The following is a 17,284-nucleotide window of genomic DNA, read 5'->3' as shown; positions in this document are numbered from 1 at the left end:
AAGTAATGATCGGTAAAATCCTAGTATACGGTGCAGCCTTGGCGCGATTTTGAAAATTATCACCAACACCAAAAATTATCCAAAGAACGTCTAAATATACTATGTGTGTATATACATAGTATATACACTATACTATATATCTTGAATGATCCGTTGACTACATTGTATATGTATCGTTTTTACTGCTCATCATAAAGTCGCCAAAAGTAGCCAAATGCCGTGTGCACCGGATGCTAGGATTAAACCGTAATGATCTGATATATTATAAATCATACCAATTGAATGTATTATAAACTCGGCTCTTAATGTATTAAGACAATCAGCCTAGCGCAATTTGACGATTTTTTCCCTAAAAAACATGGATATATCAATCAATACATGTTAGATTTTGTTTCTTTGCTCTGGTCGCAATTTCGTGGAGATTGCTATAAGAATAGATTCAAAAGTTTTATTCTCTGTAGAGATTTTGTTGGAACATACTGCATATTGCTACAGAAATTTTACCGCAATTTGTATAACAGGCAAATTCTACTACTGCATATTGTAAAATTCACGAATTATGGAATAGGAATCACGATAAAAAACGTCATCATTTGTTTATAAAACCGTTGAAACCGGAGTATAAGAAAAAGAACACACGAGAAAATGGAGAATTGCTTGTTAAAACTGAAGAACTAGTATTATGGGCATGGTCTCAAACTTGCCAGCCGAATGGACGACCTGAAAGCAGCTGATGGAATGCAATATTTTTTAACAAAATTAAACTAAATTTCTAATAACTAAATAAATTTGAATTAAATTTTCAAATTTCACTTACTATGTATGTATTAAAATGAACAAAATTAATATAATAATAATGCAAAGGGAAAAATTCAAATTTATAGCATTCATTTTGTACTTGTAAGAAAATACTTATTATAAATTTCGGTACTTACGTATTGCCGTTGACCGTGAAAGTTGGTGAAGATTTTACTGAAGTTGTGTCAATCGTTCCCGCGGAATTGTGATGGTACAGATACCCCTTTATTTTAATAAACAACAACTATTCAAACGGCTTCGTTTTTGCGTTTCCCAAAATCAGTTTCCACTATTTTGTTAGGTCTGCCAATGTTATCAAACGCTCTGTGTAGAACACTGCGAGTACAAACTTCCCGCAGGTAACTGTTCCAGTCTATGACTGCTTTGTCGAATTTTGAAATCAATCCACTGCTTGTTATTCTGTAGAAGTTTTTTTTTTTCCCCCAAAATGGAACAAAAAATAAAGCAATAACAGTTAAATTATATCCTCGTTTACAAACAAAAAGCAAACTTGGCTCATCAAGAAACATCTGGGGTTACATCAAACGAAAGTGCAGATGCAATGAGGGTTTTAAGTCACGTTGGCGATTAATCGCCCCGTTTGGCGAGTTTCGCGATCGACCGAATAATATGTAAGCGTCGAAATGTCTGTTGGCTACACTTTATAATTCCAATATACTAACAGCTATTAAAGTTTAGGACAAACATTTACTTCAAATAATTCTAATATGTTGAATTAACCACTAAATAACTTACTTTTGGCACACACACACACACACCACAAAAAAAAAAAAAAAAAAAAAAAAAAAAAAAAAAATACGGAAGCTTTCTAAGTGGGACGAAAGTTTTTGTTGTTGTTGTTGCATGATGAAGCCTTATTCAAAAAATGCCATGGGCGAAGATGACAGGTTCGATCTCTTAAACAAGACGTCTAATTTTTTAACAATTCAGTAAGGATGGCTGGTCCATCAAAAATGTGTCCAGGTGTCAATTCTGTGTCCGGGGAGTTGTCACAGTTTCTGTTGTTTTCCCTATCCTCTTTGTCAATTTTCAATCCTCTGTGATGGCCAGTTCTAAGCCTGACTATCGTATTAATTATAAGTCGATCTCTATTGATGTTATAGAGCTGGTACTTAATTGGAATTGAATGTTCCTTCAATCTGTATTTGACCATGGCATCTGAGTCCGAGAGGATAATATTTAGCCTATTGCTGAGATTTTGAAACTCTTTTGCCAGTTGATCTGCGTTCTCATTACCTGTGATATTGACATGCGCTAGCAACCATTGAAGTATGCAGACCTTATCTAACTTTTGAATCTCGTTGGTAATCAGGGAGCTTCCATCTAGGACTGCCAGTAGTCGCCTTTGAGTCACAGAAGAGTGGCACAAGTCCTTTCGCTTGCTCAAGAACGGGAAGGAATATATATCAGTTCTTCCACTATTGAAAAGAATTCACAAGTAAAGTTAGAGACTATGGATATATTGCCAATTTCGTATTGATAAGTAGTATCGCCTGGCGTGGTCAGGAACTTCCATTAGTGATTGTCTCATCAGAACTTTCTAACACCAAAATAATATTTTATAAAAAAATGTGATAATTAATAGTATGTTAAGACGATTTTTTCAGGATAATAATTATTGACAGAAAGCTTAAATTTCTACTTAAAAAAAAAAAAAAAAAAAAAAAAAAAAGGTTTAAAAAAATTAGTTAGGCAACAACGTCTAAATTTCAAATAATATGTGGAGCTATGATATAGACCAGTGTTTTGCGAACCTCATTTTGAATCACGAAAATTTATAGTAGGACTGCAAGATGGAAATATGTCCCTCCCCGTACAGTGTTGCCATTGCTCGCTTTGAAATCGTTGAGTTTCTTAATCAAACACTCATAAATGCTTTACAAAACATTAAAATGATAATAAAACAAATTCCAAATTTGGGCTTCCAGATGCCCATATTCGGGTGGAGAAGTACGTTATTCAAAATTGATTGGTTCTAGGTTTGGTTGGCTGTTTTATCACATTGCAAGAAACATACATACATTTATGAGATTCTTCATTATTTAATTTCTTTAAATATAATACAGGACGATAATATTTCGTGGCAGCAATTTGAAAAGTGAAACACCCCAAAATGCCAAAACAAAATTAATACTCCTTCTGAGCTAAAAAACAATTGAGAGAAATTAGTTCTGTATTTTTTTTAATGAGTAAAGCAGTTTTCCTTACATGTTTTTTGTTAATTTACAGTAATTTAATAATGTTATTTAATTTTTCGATGCAGAAAAGAATCTTTTGTTTATAATTGAATATAGAGAATGGATCAGTTTATTGATTTCTCGAATCAAATTTATACTATTACTTTTTGGTAATTTACTCTCTTTCTCGGTAATACTGATTTTAGCTTGAAATTCGATTATTTCGTGGTTGTTCTTTTTTTGTTTGTTATTGTTGCTGTTGAAGAATTCAATGATCGGGGTGATGATTATTATATAGCAGATTCTGAAAATTCCTAAGCTTTCCTGAAAATATCTGCATTCTGCTAAGAGCATTTCCAAGATTTCGTGGAATCCCCCTTTCTATCGATCATCTTCTTCAATTTTTAACTACAGGTATCATACCCCTTATAACATGGTTTCTCTTTTATGAGATTAAAAAAAATATATAGCAAGACAACACGGTCCGAGCACAACTGGAGAACGTCCACATGACAAACACCTGGCAAAAGAAATCCAGTCTTTAGAAGGGGATATGATCACACCTGACTGCGATGCAAAAATTACCACTTCTGGTCACGCTGAGGACAAAGTTGTCAAGAAGCTGTTGAAGCATCATGACCCTTCTTCTTGTAGTGCCAATTTCAGCCGCAAAATCGTTGCTGGTAGCTGGTCACATTCTGCCAAGCATCTCCCGAGAAGGTCCCACACTTGTTGTACGGGATTTAGGTCTGGGGACCTTGCAGGTCAATCCATACCTTGAATATCTTCATGGTCCAAGATCTGTGTGATAGCTACTATACAATGAGATGCAGCATTGTCATCCATAAAGTGGAAGCCCAGACCTCTTTAGGAGATGTGAGGTCCGTACAGTGCCAAGCATAGTACCACCTCAAATGAGAACTCTGGCACCTCCAAAACGGTCCTTTTCGATGACGTTGTGGAGGTGAATTTGTATTCCTTTTTCTCTCCAGATGTATATACCTTCAGAATCGTTAGTCAGATTAAATTGGCTTTCATCTGTAAAAACCATGCCCGTTGTATACAATTCCTGTGTTCTGGCACCATAGAAACAGGCATCTCCAATGACACCAGACTGGTCGTTGTGCATACAGACCACATCTGCGCAGCCTACTGGCCACAGAAAAACATGATGTTGGATATTCGTTAGTCTGTTGCATGTGCCTTGTGATATCTCCTACTGTCTCATCTTGCCAGTAGGACAATATACCGGTCCTCCTCCACTTTCACTGTTGACACCGCCCAGACCGTATTGTGGTTAGAGGAGCCGACTGCAATACCGAAGGGCCCGGGTTCGAGTCCCAGAGAAGAAAATTGTCTATCCCCTCATAGAAGGTAATGGCGGCCGCCTATTAGATGCCTCCACAATAAAATGGCTACCACTTCTTGCCTTAGGAATGGCTAGTGCTGAAAAAAAGGTAAATGCCTGCTATTCGGGAAAAAAAAAAAAAAAAAAAACCCACTTTCATTGTTACTTGTGAATGACTACTTCTGAAAGCTTGAGCAGCTCTCCAGGTTCATGAAATGATGCTGTGAATGATCCTGAACTCCTCTGCTACACTTGTCACTCTTCAACCTTTTTCCAGCTTTCCAATTACATGGCCATGGGCCAGTCATCCAGATGATGTCTCCTGGATTGCCTGTTGGCCATATCACACATTAGTAGCAAATCCGCATCATTGAAATCACCGTGAATAGTTTTCATGGAATTGCTGGGTGTACACTGTCCATGTGCGACACCTTTTCTAGCATTTCTCACCCTCTACCTGCAACACCACAGCTAAACTATAAAATTAATTAGAAACCAGAGCTAAAATATAAAGGTGTTAAAATTAAATATGTTTAAAAACCTTAAATATCTTGTGTTTCCTTTTTAATTATAAACTGAATTTTGAGCACCATTTCAATTCTATTTATAAAAGAATAATCTCCCTTTTGTTGTCCTATAAAAGAAATTTCTCAGCTAAGTCATTACCATTGAAAAACAACATTATTAGATTAATGTATAAAGCAGTTATTGCCATTATATTGTATGGTGTTGGAGCTTGGGGTTCCAAATCCAAGGGCCTGCAGCAAATCAGAAATTAGATACAATACAATGATCCTGGCTGCCACTTCTGACTAGATGTTTTAAAACAGTCTCAACGGAAGCATCCTGCATTAAGAAAAGCAATGGAATTGATATATTTACAGATGGTTTAAGTTTTTAAATGTAATTGGTGCATCATATGTGGTTTATTTATTTGCATGTTACAGACTACAGCAAAATTACACTTGAATCTTACAGTTCAGTTTATCAACCCAAAGTGGTTGCTTTCACATTCACACTTAAATGGATTAATAAAAACCTGACTATAAAAACATATATTAATATATATCACCCTTTTTTTGGTTTAGAATCACAGGAAGATGCTGATAATACTAATATTTTGATTTCAGGTATGAAAGAAGTCCTTGTAGAAGTTAAAAAACCACATGAATTGGAAATGAACTGGCCATATTGGTATAGGCCAATGAGAGGGCTGGTCTGCTGGCCAAAGAAGCTGTTATGAGTAATGCCAGGAATGCATTTGATATTCAGGCATAAAAAAAATCGTTTTTAGTAAAATTAAAGGATATTTTATTATGATTGCTGAAAACAGCAATGGAACATTTTGGGAAAAAAAGGAAGGTTATTTGTTGAACTTGAAAAAGTTTCTAAAAAAATGAGAATGATATGTAATATTCATTACGATCAAATAATTACTGGGTACAGGTGCTTCCCGGCATATCTGAAGAGACTTAATTTGCAAAATAATAACCTTTGTAAAGCTGAAGGTGATGCACAGTATTTTGTCAAAGACTGCATAACTTTGTGGTATGTTAGGGAAAAGCATGGCAACATAAAAAAAAAATTTAAAACAAAAAAATCTATTTCTGCAAAAAAATATTTAAATTTGGAAAGGAGCTGATGAGTTCTATAACTGGTAATAGAACAGTTGTAGAGACATTAGGTATTTTTTAGAAGCAGGCAAGATGAAAAATGAGCAACCTCTCAAATATGAGCCCAGCGTGTAGACCACCACACCACGCAGGCGGGTGTATACCGCCTTCGTGGTGAGGTGGTGTTACACCTTATATACTTCCCCTTTTAAAGGGCAACTGGGGTTTTTAGGAGACCCAATTGCCAAATCCTGGGTGTGGAGATTCATGATCCACCACCTTTTTAATTCAAGCACCACTGTAGAGACATTAGGTATTTTTTTGGAAGCAGGCAGGATGAAAAATGAGCAACCGCCTTCACTGGGAAATGAACATTGGACCTCTAGAATATGCGCCCAGCATGCAGACCACCACAACATGAAGGCATGCCAAGAAGGCGGGAGAAATACCTTATACAGTACTGGAAATTTTAATTTGATGTTTTTAATTGGACTTAAATATCCAATTATGATAATTTCTCCACCTCATCCTTAATTTGCATTTGCCAGTTTTACAACAGAATGGTGAAGTTAAAACAAGACGGGGAAAGAGGAAAAATGTGATACTCGCACCACATACCAGTGAAACATGCTGTGCACGAAATGAGGTACTGCAAAGCTACTTACTAAGTGCTTAATCTGCATTAAGAGGTCGGTTAATAAGTAATTTAAGATGATTTGAGGTTGATTTTTTTCTCTCATATACCATTCTGATAGTCTTTTGAGATTCATTATCATTTTTATTTATAATTTTGTTACATTTGGTATGCCAAAAGAATTTAACACAAGTAATGTGTATAAGTTTTTAAAGTCTAAATTTACATTATTGATATTCTTATGAAGTTTCATTACTTTAGAATTGTAATTTGGAAATTGTAAAAAATTCAATAAAAGTACAAATGTCTTCCATTTTTAATTAATGGAAGAAATATTATGAGGTGGTGTTACACCTTATATACTTCCCCTTTTAAAGGGCAACTGGGGTTTTTAGGAGACCCAATTGCCAAATCCTGGGTGTGGAGATTCATGATCCACCACCTTTTTAATTCAAGCACCACTGTAGAGACATTAGGTATTTTTTTGGAAGCAGGCAGGATGAAAAATGAGCAACCGCCCTCACTGGGAAATGAACATTGGACCTCTAGAATATGCGCCCAGCATGCAGACCACCACAACATGAAGGCATGCCAAGAAGGCGGGAGAAATACCTTATACAGTACTGGGAATTTTAATTTGATGTTTTTAATTGGACTTAAATATCCAATTATGATAATTTCTCCACCTCATCCTTAATTTGCATTTGCCAGTTTTACAACAGAATGGTGAAGTTAAAACAAGACAGGGAAAGAGGAAAAATGTGATACTCGCACCACATACCAGTGAAACATGCTGTGCACGAAATGAGATACTGCAAAGCTACTTACTAAGTGCTTAATCTGCATTAAGAGGTCGGTTAATAAGTAATTTAAGATGATTTGAGGTTGATTTTTTTCTCTCATATACCATTCTGATAGTCTTTTGAGATTTATTATCATTTTTATTTATAATTTTGTTACATTTGGTATGCCAAAAGAATTTAACACAAGTAACGTGTATAAGTTTTTAAAGTCTAAATTTACATTATTGATATTCTTATGAAGTTTCATTACTTTAGAATTGTAATTTGGAAATTGTAAAAAATTCAATAAAAGTACAAATGTCTTCCATTTTTAATTAATGGAAGAAATATTATGAGGTGAATACATGTTAATAATGAAGCCTGATCAGTGAATAAGATCTTTTTTTGGGGGGGGGGGGGCGGAGAGAATTATCGCTCAATATTTTTTACAATAATCCAGATAGAAATGCTCATCATATAATCTCTTAACATTAGAAACTTTTTCCAAATGATATTTTATGTTTAGTTATATACAAATGCAAACATTTCACTCTTCAATTTGCATATCCCCTTGAATATGACTCTCGACCTTGCCGTATGAAAAACTTTTTAAGTTCTTTAAACTTTTAACTTTTAAGTAACTTTAAGTTTTGCATACAACTTCAAAAAACTTATTTACAGTTCAAATTTTATTTTAGTTTTATATTTGTTTGGCTAATTGTATTACTTTTTAATTTTTTTATTATTTTATATTGGTGAAAATTCAAATAGGCAAAACAAGCTTTCATTTATCAATGCACTTTTAAATACAGTCAAAATAAAATTAATAATTAACATGCATATAAAACAGTGGATAATCTTATTAATATATCATTTAAAGATTTAAAGCAAAATTAAATATTAAAATTGATCCATCTAATTTTGTTAAGTCTACATAAAATGTGTTAAAAATCTCTATAATGGATTACGATAAAACAGATCAAATATCACCCGAAAAAATGAATTTACACGTAATTAAATTTCATTAAGAGAAAAAAAAAAAAAAAAAAAGGAACTCTGAGAATTAACTATAAAAAATTCTTTTAAAGCTACATTTGAAAAATATATCTAAATTCAGATAAATTAAAAATTAGTAGTCTCCTGGTTTTAATAGACGAGTGATAGTTCTGTCTTATATAAACTTACACTTGGAAATTCAAGATTTTCTAACTTACCTGAACTTCTAATTCAGAGTTTCTCAACCTTTTTGCCCCATGCACCCTTTTCACCATTACCAGAAGATCATTCTCCCCCTCTTTCCAAAACTTTTAATATATACATTTGATTTTTTATCATGTTTTATAAATTAAACAATAAAAAAAGGAGAAAATGTAGATAAATACCAAAACTTGAATAAACATTGTTTTTATATTTATGAACTAAAACTAAATACTTAACAGCTAAATAAAAGATGACCGCATTAACTCTGCAACCCCCCGAGGAGAGAATTACCTCCTGGTTGAGAACCCCTGTTCTAACTTAACAGTTCACCATGAGTGAAATACAAGAAAACTTTTATAAATTATTTTAATTATGAAATTATCTACATGAACTTAAAATAAATAATTACAATGAGTATGATTAATAAGTTTCTGATACTAGATTACCACTAACAAATTTATAAATTTTCCCTTTGGTAAAAGGGACCTGAGGTGTATCTAAGAGTTCTTTTGTCACAGGCAGGAAACTTGAGTTAAATATGGTTAGCATTTTGTTGTATTCATTAGGTGAAACATTTTTAAGATTTTGAATGTATGCATTAAACATTTCATCCAAAACTTTTCTCCAGGACATCAAAAGTTCTGCTTCCTTTTCTGAGCATAAAAAATTTAATTTGTTGTAGTTTTCAACAGAAATAATCACATTGTTGGAATCTAATGCCTCCTCTGGTGTTACCTGCAAGAAAGTTTACTGAAGTTTGTAACTGAAAATACTAGATGAAAATACAATTATATAACAAACCAAATGCAGAACTTGTTAAATAAAGGATGATTATATAACTTTTTCTAATATAAAATATAAGAAATTCAAAAGTACTATAAATAGAAACTAAGGTATAACCTAAATTAAAATTTATTTAATCAACAAGTAACTAAATAAACTCCATTCATTACAATAAGTTCTGGGGTACTTCTCAGTACAGTAAGTTTTTCTTGAATGTGGAGTTATGTCACTAATGCATTATGCATAGGTTAATTTTCTATTGAGAAATAGGTTAGGATAATTTTGATTAAGAAAGTAGGTATAATAAAACAAATCTCAATACTGTTGTAATAAAAAGACCACCCCCCAAAAAAAATTACAAATATTTTATTTTAAAGCTTAAAGAAAAAAATCTGAAAAGGTTCAGATTTTAACAATCACCCAAAAGGGCTGTTCTAAAGTTTAACTCTTTCGCATTGAGAGAGGGCAAAATCTCAATTCCCCAAACATCGAAAACGCCCGTATCTAAGAATTTCTCCTGGAATACTTTTCCTCCCCCCATGACAAGTTGAATACTACAGCACTAACAATAACTTTACTTAAGTAAAGCGAGAACTTCTTTCTTCGACGCTTTGACACTGTGTGAAGTTCCCCCTTGGGACAGGATTGCAACTTTGGGCATCAAAAGCTAAACACTGACAGTAAACAAAGGAAAGGAAGGAACAAAGGAAACAAGGAAGCTACTTTTAGTAGCTTCAAAAGAATGATTGACATGTGATTTAACAACACCTGAAAGCAAGTAACGTGATGGGGGAAAGCACTGGGTAGGAAATTATTCAGGCGTTTCGGGCATCCAGCCGATGTCTGAATGCTCGGGCGCTTGGGGTGACTTTGATGCGAAAGAGTTAATGTGGTTTATCAATAGAGATTATCAATTGAGATGGTTCAGGTGGAATAGCAAAACATTTTATAGGATGTTAGATGAATATATATTTAGGGGAATGTTATATACATTTAGAAGAATGTTATATATTATATAACATGGGAACATTATACATCTGCATATTTACAAAAGTGGAGAAAATATGAAAGTAATATTGAATTGAATTAAAACAAAACAAACTATTTTGTGCTAATTTAAGAACATTTTGATTTACCTGAAGCAATATTAACACAATTTAATGTCAACAAAATACAATTCGGTACAATGCACTCAATGTTAATCAATGTTAAAAAAATTAACTATGTAAAAAATAGATGTTTACATTCCAAACTTAGTCAAAAACTCAGCGATTTAAAAGCAATTCATTGCCACTGATGAAACCCAGCAATTTAAAAGCAATTCATTGCCACTGATGAAACTCAGCAATTTAAAAGCAATTCATTGCCACTGATTAAACACAGCAATTTAAAAGCAATTCACTGCCACTGATCAAAGTACAAGATATTTTTTAGTCAAATTTAATCAGGCAAAGAGCTCTTTGTAATTGTAAAAAATATGTTTGAGTTCAAAATGCAGTAAGTATTACGCAACCTCATAAATGTACTAATTATTATACAAAATCAGAAGTTCTACCTGATTAACACACCATCAGTGCTACCATCACAACTGATTAGCAAACTAAACAGTTAAAAAGCAGTAAACACATCTCTATTATTTTTATTGCTTAGCTAGACCTGTTAAATTATACATTGCACTAATTAGATTTATTAAAACCATTATTATTACAAATGAGCAATTTACCCAGAAGGACTATTAACTTCGTTTTGGCATTTTGCATTGATTCACAGGGGGGAAATGTAGAAAAATACCAAAACTTGAATAAACATTGTTTTTATATTTATGAACTAAAACTAAATACTTAACAGCTAAATGCACCGCATTCCCTCTGCACCTCTCTCTGTTGTTCCACTTTTAAAATTGTTGCCACCAAATATTAACGCCCTCAATTATATTTAAAGAAATTAAAAAATGAAGAATCTGCATAAATGTATGTATGTTTCTCGCATTGGGATAAACCAAAGGTACCTAGAGCCATCCAATTTTGAATAACGTAATCCTTCACCGAATATGGGCATCTGGAAGGCCAAAGTTGGAATTTGTTTTATTATCGATTTCATATTTTGTAAAACTTTAATGAATTTTTGATTAACGAACTCAAGGATTTCAAAGCGAGCAATGGCAACATGGTACAGAAAAACATTTTTATCTCCAGCATGTGAAACTGTGTATCGAATCTTCTAAAGATGTGTTCATTTAAAAATTATTTTGCAATATTGCTGTTGAACTGAATTTTATGGTTTAAGTCCAAAGAACATGATATTGAAAAAATAAAGTTAACACAAAATGTTAAAAAAATGTCCCTTTAAAATCTGGAACCTTTCAGATTTTTTTAAATATTTTTTTTAATGATGATTACTTTGGGTGGCTGGCCAAACAACTGTCTAGTATAATACTTGAAAAAGCATCACATATACAAAAAATCTCTAAAATGATTTTTGGATTAATAAAAATAAATAACAGGCATATTTCTATCAACGATGTCCCTAGAGCCAGCAGACTTCCTTTCAACTTGAAACCTAACAGTTCTGAAGCATATTTCAACAGATATTATCTCACATTATTTAATTCAGGTTGTAAAAACAGAGCTTATTGTCCTTTCCCATACCATATATTTAAATGCACTGAAATAATTTTAAAAATGCAACATAATCAGCCAGCAGTTCGCATACATGAAGTCATACAAATCAGCCCAAAATACCCTGACATGAACTGCTGATGGTTAAGATTATAAGAGTTTACTAATACACAGCTGAATTTCATTTTTTTCAGTCCAAAGGGGCAACTTGCCCTGCATGGTTATTAATTTCGTTTTGGCACTTTGCATCGAAAACTTTAAAAGGCTGTATCATTTTTCAAATTGTTGCCACCATATATTATTGCCCTGTCTTATATTTAAAGAAATTAAATAATGAAGAATTTGCATAAATGTATGTATATTTCTCGCACTGTGATAAAACAACGGTACCTAGAGCCATGAAAATTTGAATAACATAATCTTCCATAGAATATGGCCATGTGGAAGCCCTAATTTGAATTTAAAATTTGTTTTATTATTGATTTCATATTTTGTAACACTTCAATGAATTTTTGATTAACAACTCAACGATTTCAAAGCGAGCACTGTATGAAGAAAACATTTTTATCTCCAGTGCGCAAGACTCTGTATCAGAAATTCTAAAGATATGCTCATTTGAGAATTAATTTGTGATATTGCTATTGAATTGAATTTTATAGTTTGAGTACGTAGAACATGATATTTAATAAATAAAGGTAACACACAAACATTAAAAAAAAAAACCTTTGGACATAATTTAAAATATAAAACCTTTCAGATTCCCCCCCCTCTTGTAGTTGCTGTTTTTAACAATATCACTTCTCTGTTCACAGGGTTCTTCTTCTTCACTTTTCTTCACAAAGGCCAACAAAGCCCATGACATTCAACATGGCAAGGAGTCAAATGCACTTGTCTTTAGCAAGAAAGAGCCTTGAGCACCAAACTGGTGATAGTATGACTTTGCTCGGTTCTGCCCCTCAATTTTCAAGGAAAGCACCCTAAGGGGAGGGACATGTCTCAGGGTCTGCCACCTCTCTTCCCCTATCACCAGTCTCTCGAAAGCACTTTCGGCTTACCACATATTTAGAATGCTCCCATGCTGCACAGACACTAAAGATTTACATACATTCATGCCTTCTCTGGGCCTTTCAGTATGGCAGTCTGAGTCACTAATCATTATCACAGCTGGCTGGCTTTTTTTGTCATTATAGCTTTTATTCTTTGAACAGTCTTTTCTATAGGTTCTAGTAAAATTGATGCAATGATTTATTTCTCATTTTTCTGCAGCATGTCACACACCTGGCAAGTGGTGATGATCGAGAATGTCTGATGTAAACCGATACTCCAACAAATCCCAAGCATTCAATGACTGGATCTAAAAACACAGTGACTTTAGTGACTAAACTGACTTAAGTGCCACAGTGTGGACAGACATTATTGCATTGTTGTTTAAAATGCAATAATTTGCTTTTCAAACTTTTTGTTTGACTTCATAGATCTAGGTATTAAAACTAAATATATAATTCGAAAAAGGAAAAAACAATCTTAGATTAAACCACCTTTATACACCTTTATATGCACCTAGATCATACGCTGTGACTTAAGGCACCACAGAATATTTTCCCATTGATTTACAAGAGTCAAGGAATGATATATGTACCACTGCTAATACCATCAGGATTGAAAGGTGTTCTCTACTGCTTAGCAGCACTCAGGCCTAGAACTAGTTTTTTTGCTGGCAGATACAAACTATATGATTCCAAAATTCTGCAGCCTGGTTCTAAAAATTCTTTCACCTGTACATTTTGCCATAACTATATCAACTGCACCAGCTCTGGCCTTGGTAGCAATACAGCTGAGGAAAACAACAGCAAGTCATTTCCCAGTAAACAGTACTACCACTAGCCTCTGTGTCTAAAGATGAAATAGAAATTGTTTATACAACTCTCTGGCACAGTGGCATAGCTAGAGGTGAGCCATGGGGCAGTCCAGAGCCTGATTAAGGCAAGGGCACATGAGGCAGTTATCCCGGGACCCCAAATTGAATAAAGTTTATTTTACGTTTCCTTCTTTAATGTACTTTTTTTACACAAAATATCAGTACAGTATAAAATTTGTCAGTTTTATGTTAGCTTCTTCATTAATCTATCGTATGAACACAAAAAAATCTATATTTCGTAAATCCATGGCTTCAGATGAAGGGTAAAATTCAGCTAAATTTTCAGCTTCAGATGAAATCAGATGAAGGGCGGAATTCAGCTAAATTTTCGCAATTACGATGGAGAAATTTGGCCAATCAAAAGCCTGTATCGTGAAATGCTATATGTTTACAAAAATACGGGCTTCTGATTGGTTTAACTGAACCACAGTATTTGAGAAAATTTAACTGAATTCCGAATTCAGAAAAGTAACTCACTGAGTGATTGCACTTGAGATCTTTTATATTCTGTTCAAACAATTTTTTTTCCTCATTGTAACAGCAAAGCAGTTCTATGAGGATTACACAAAGAGGAATTTCAAGCAATTAGGTTACACTTTAATACACTGCTTACACATTTCAGTTCCTTTCAACGAGTTCACTTTTCCCAAATTTTTTTCCACCACAGAAAGTTTTAAAGCTCCTAACATAGATTAGTTTTCAATGAATGCAGGCTTTTTAAGAGCTCTCTTTAACTCTGGGAGTAGAATAAAGTTGCTAAAGTAATGTAAGTGCCCTGTTATTCCTCCCTCCCAAAGCTATCAGATAATAGTTTCTTCAGAAATATGGTCAATGGTTTTAAAAAATGATCTTTAGTAATAACATGTTTTACTTTTCCCATATTTTCTTCATTTCTGCTCATCAGAAGATCTCAATCATCATGCTCATCAGAAGATCAGAGTCATAGCAGTCTTCATTTTGTATGCTGTAATATTTTAATGCAGAAAAACCACTCGTGCATTTATGAATCATTAAAATCATCATCTTTAAAAAAATTGGGGAAGCAACAAGGATGCTGAAGGTTTCCTTATAAGAAAACAAAAGTAACCCGTTTGTTGAGGATATCACAAAAATCACAGGATGCCCTAAGGAAAAACATACACAAATCAGCAACCAGGATGCACTGCTTTATGTACTCAGACTGATACCACAAAGCACATATGTGCAGGAAATCCTATGTTAACTTGTAATTACAAAATGCTTATCTGCAGTGCAGTCATTTTGAATATTTTGAAGTACCTACACATGTAAAGTTAATACATTTGGATTTTCACTTTATAGCTCTTGTCATCTCAGTCTTTAGATCTGATATGGTTGAATTCATTTAGACTTTTGTTTACTAAGCACATACAATACTTAAGATGAAATAAATAAAAATAGTCTATTGAAAATACAAAATATTAAAAAAAATTACTAACCAACAGCATTTTTTCACACACAATGCAAGAATTTACACATAACTCAATTCTCACACATGAGATGAAACATAATACTTACAACAGAAATATTAAATAGATGATGATTGATATTGCTGAAAGGTCTAGTTCATAATTAAGTTTTAAAAATAGTGGGCTTAAAGTGATTTATGATCATAAAATTACCATGCTGTATATAAGCTTTTGCCTGTTAAAAAGTAAGAGGCACAGCCCTGGCACAGATGAAACTGTTGAAGTCATCATCAATCTGCGAGCATCTGATTTTAAGGCAGAGAAATAAATAAGCCATGGTGAGGGAAGTTCATATTCATTTGAAGCTACAGATTCTTTTTGAATATAACCACGCTGGCCTTTCCTTAAAAAAAAAAAAAAAAAAAAAAGAGGACTTATTTTTTAATAACAACTTACAGAACAAGTATACGGCAACAACGACACACAGTACTTTTAGCTCTCTTACATTATAAACTTTAAACTATTTTCTTTATTCATAAAAATATTATAAGCAAAATATCCTTGAAGATTAGACATCAGAAATGAATAAAAGTGTACATGCTACTTTAGTATACAGAAAAATTCCAATAATCTGCAGTTGCTTAATCTGTGAATGCTCATAATCAGCATACAATTTTGAATGTTTGAAAGTAAACAAACAAAATTTTGATTTTCAGAAAATTCAGAAAGAAAAATTTAAAGGCAGTTTTTTCCTTACATGTATCTGAAAATAAACTTTTATACAAAAATATATTATATTTACAACACATTTAGATTGAAAAAGTGAATTTGTTTTATTGCTGAAAGTTTTCTGTGCTTACATAGCACTTTTTTAATAATAAACACAGATTACAGATATCAGCAAATTTTTTTTCTTTAAATAAATTTCTACTTTTGGATGCATATTCTGCTGTCTCTTAATATTATTTCTGAATTTACATGGCTAATTTTAAAATTAGGTTGCACATGTGAAGGATTTATTTGTCCACAACTCTTCAAGCACTGCATTTAAACTTAAATGTACCACCTAGCTGGATTGTTCACATTCAACACAATAAATAAGAAGGGTTTATATCATGGGATAAATTCTTGAAAAAACGTACTTTTAAAGGTTGTTGTGTCATTAAAAACAGAAAATATAGATAAGTTTTTTTAAAAAAAATTTTAATTATAGCAAAGCACTTGAGGGCTATCTGCCCGAGGGAAGGGATGCCTTCATGGAGGATGTTTTAAGGAAAACCAGATCATATACATATCACACTTGGGAAAAACCACGAAAAAGGCCAGACAGCTAGTCCATTTGCTGAGATTCAAAACCCAAGACCAAATGACCAGCATTCAGCAATTTTACTGCTCGGCTGCTGGTGAGCACTCAAGGAAAGGGGGGGGGGATTTCCTTTTAAACCTTTCCCGATTTCCATGGGGATTAATTTTTGCCGTCTATTTAACTGTGCAACCCGCTCTTTCCACGTTCAAAGTTTCCTTTTGGCTTGCCCGTGATGTTTAATTGTTTATTTAGATGTGGGCTAACAGATGGCGTTAGCTGTCCCCATTTCTGCCAAATATACAAGAATATATAATGTAGCATTTTGCGCATGCTTTTCAGAGATCAAAGATGTTTGGCAGGAAGCGTTTTGCGAGTGATATAACCTATGTTCCTGATGATATTTCCAACACTGATAGTAGTTTTGACTCTGATTTCAAGTATATTGAAGACAGTTATAGCGAAACTGATGAGAATTTCTCGGATTCCTTGGCAAATAGTAATGAATCTGAAAATTCAGTTTCTATTGAAAATGTTCGACAGTGGCGCAAAATTGATATGTAAAATATTACATTATGCAAATATTTTCAGTAGTATATATGTTTTACCTTTGTATTTTATAAAATAAATCATAATTTAACCAATATTAATTTTCAAAATTT

General features: G+C 33.2%; 2 protein-coding genes across 2 annotated transcripts in view; both read right to left on the bottom strand.

Moving 5' to 3' along the window:
• The window catches only part of LOC118179869 (protein-L-isoaspartate O-methyltransferase domain-containing protein 1-like), an 89,117-nt gene extending 88,038 nt beyond the window's left edge, over nt 1–1,079 (bottom strand). Inside the window, exon 1 of the mRNA XM_085821219.1 lies at nt 936–1,079. The gene's annotated coding sequence lies outside the window, so the exon portion shown is untranslated. The remainder of the gene's footprint in view (nt 1–935) is intronic.
• Nucleotides 1,080–8,922: 7,843 nt separating this feature from the next.
• The window catches only part of LOC118197133 (ATP-dependent RNA helicase DHX30-like), a 79,211-nt gene continuing 70,849 nt past the window's right edge, over nt 8,923–17,284 (bottom strand). Inside the window, exons 13-14 of the mRNA XM_035368634.2 lie at nt 15,533–15,722; nt 8,923–9,308 (exon numbers count right to left, since the gene is read on the bottom strand). Of these exons, the coding sequence (XP_035224525.1) occupies nt 8,994–9,308; nt 15,533–15,722 (505 nt within the window). The 3' untranslated portion in view covers nt 8,923–8,993. The remainder of the gene's footprint in view (nt 9,309–15,532; nt 15,723–17,284) is intronic.

Source organism: Stegodyphus dumicola, chromosome 7, assembly GCF_044657685.1.
Source record: "Stegodyphus dumicola isolate Sdum_Otavi_A_Nest chromosome 7, ASM4465768v1".
In the NCBI taxonomy this organism is placed as follows: Eukaryota; Metazoa; Arthropoda; class Arachnida; order Araneae; family Eresidae; genus Stegodyphus; species Stegodyphus dumicola.
This window is presented reverse-complemented; position numbering and strand designations above follow the sequence as displayed.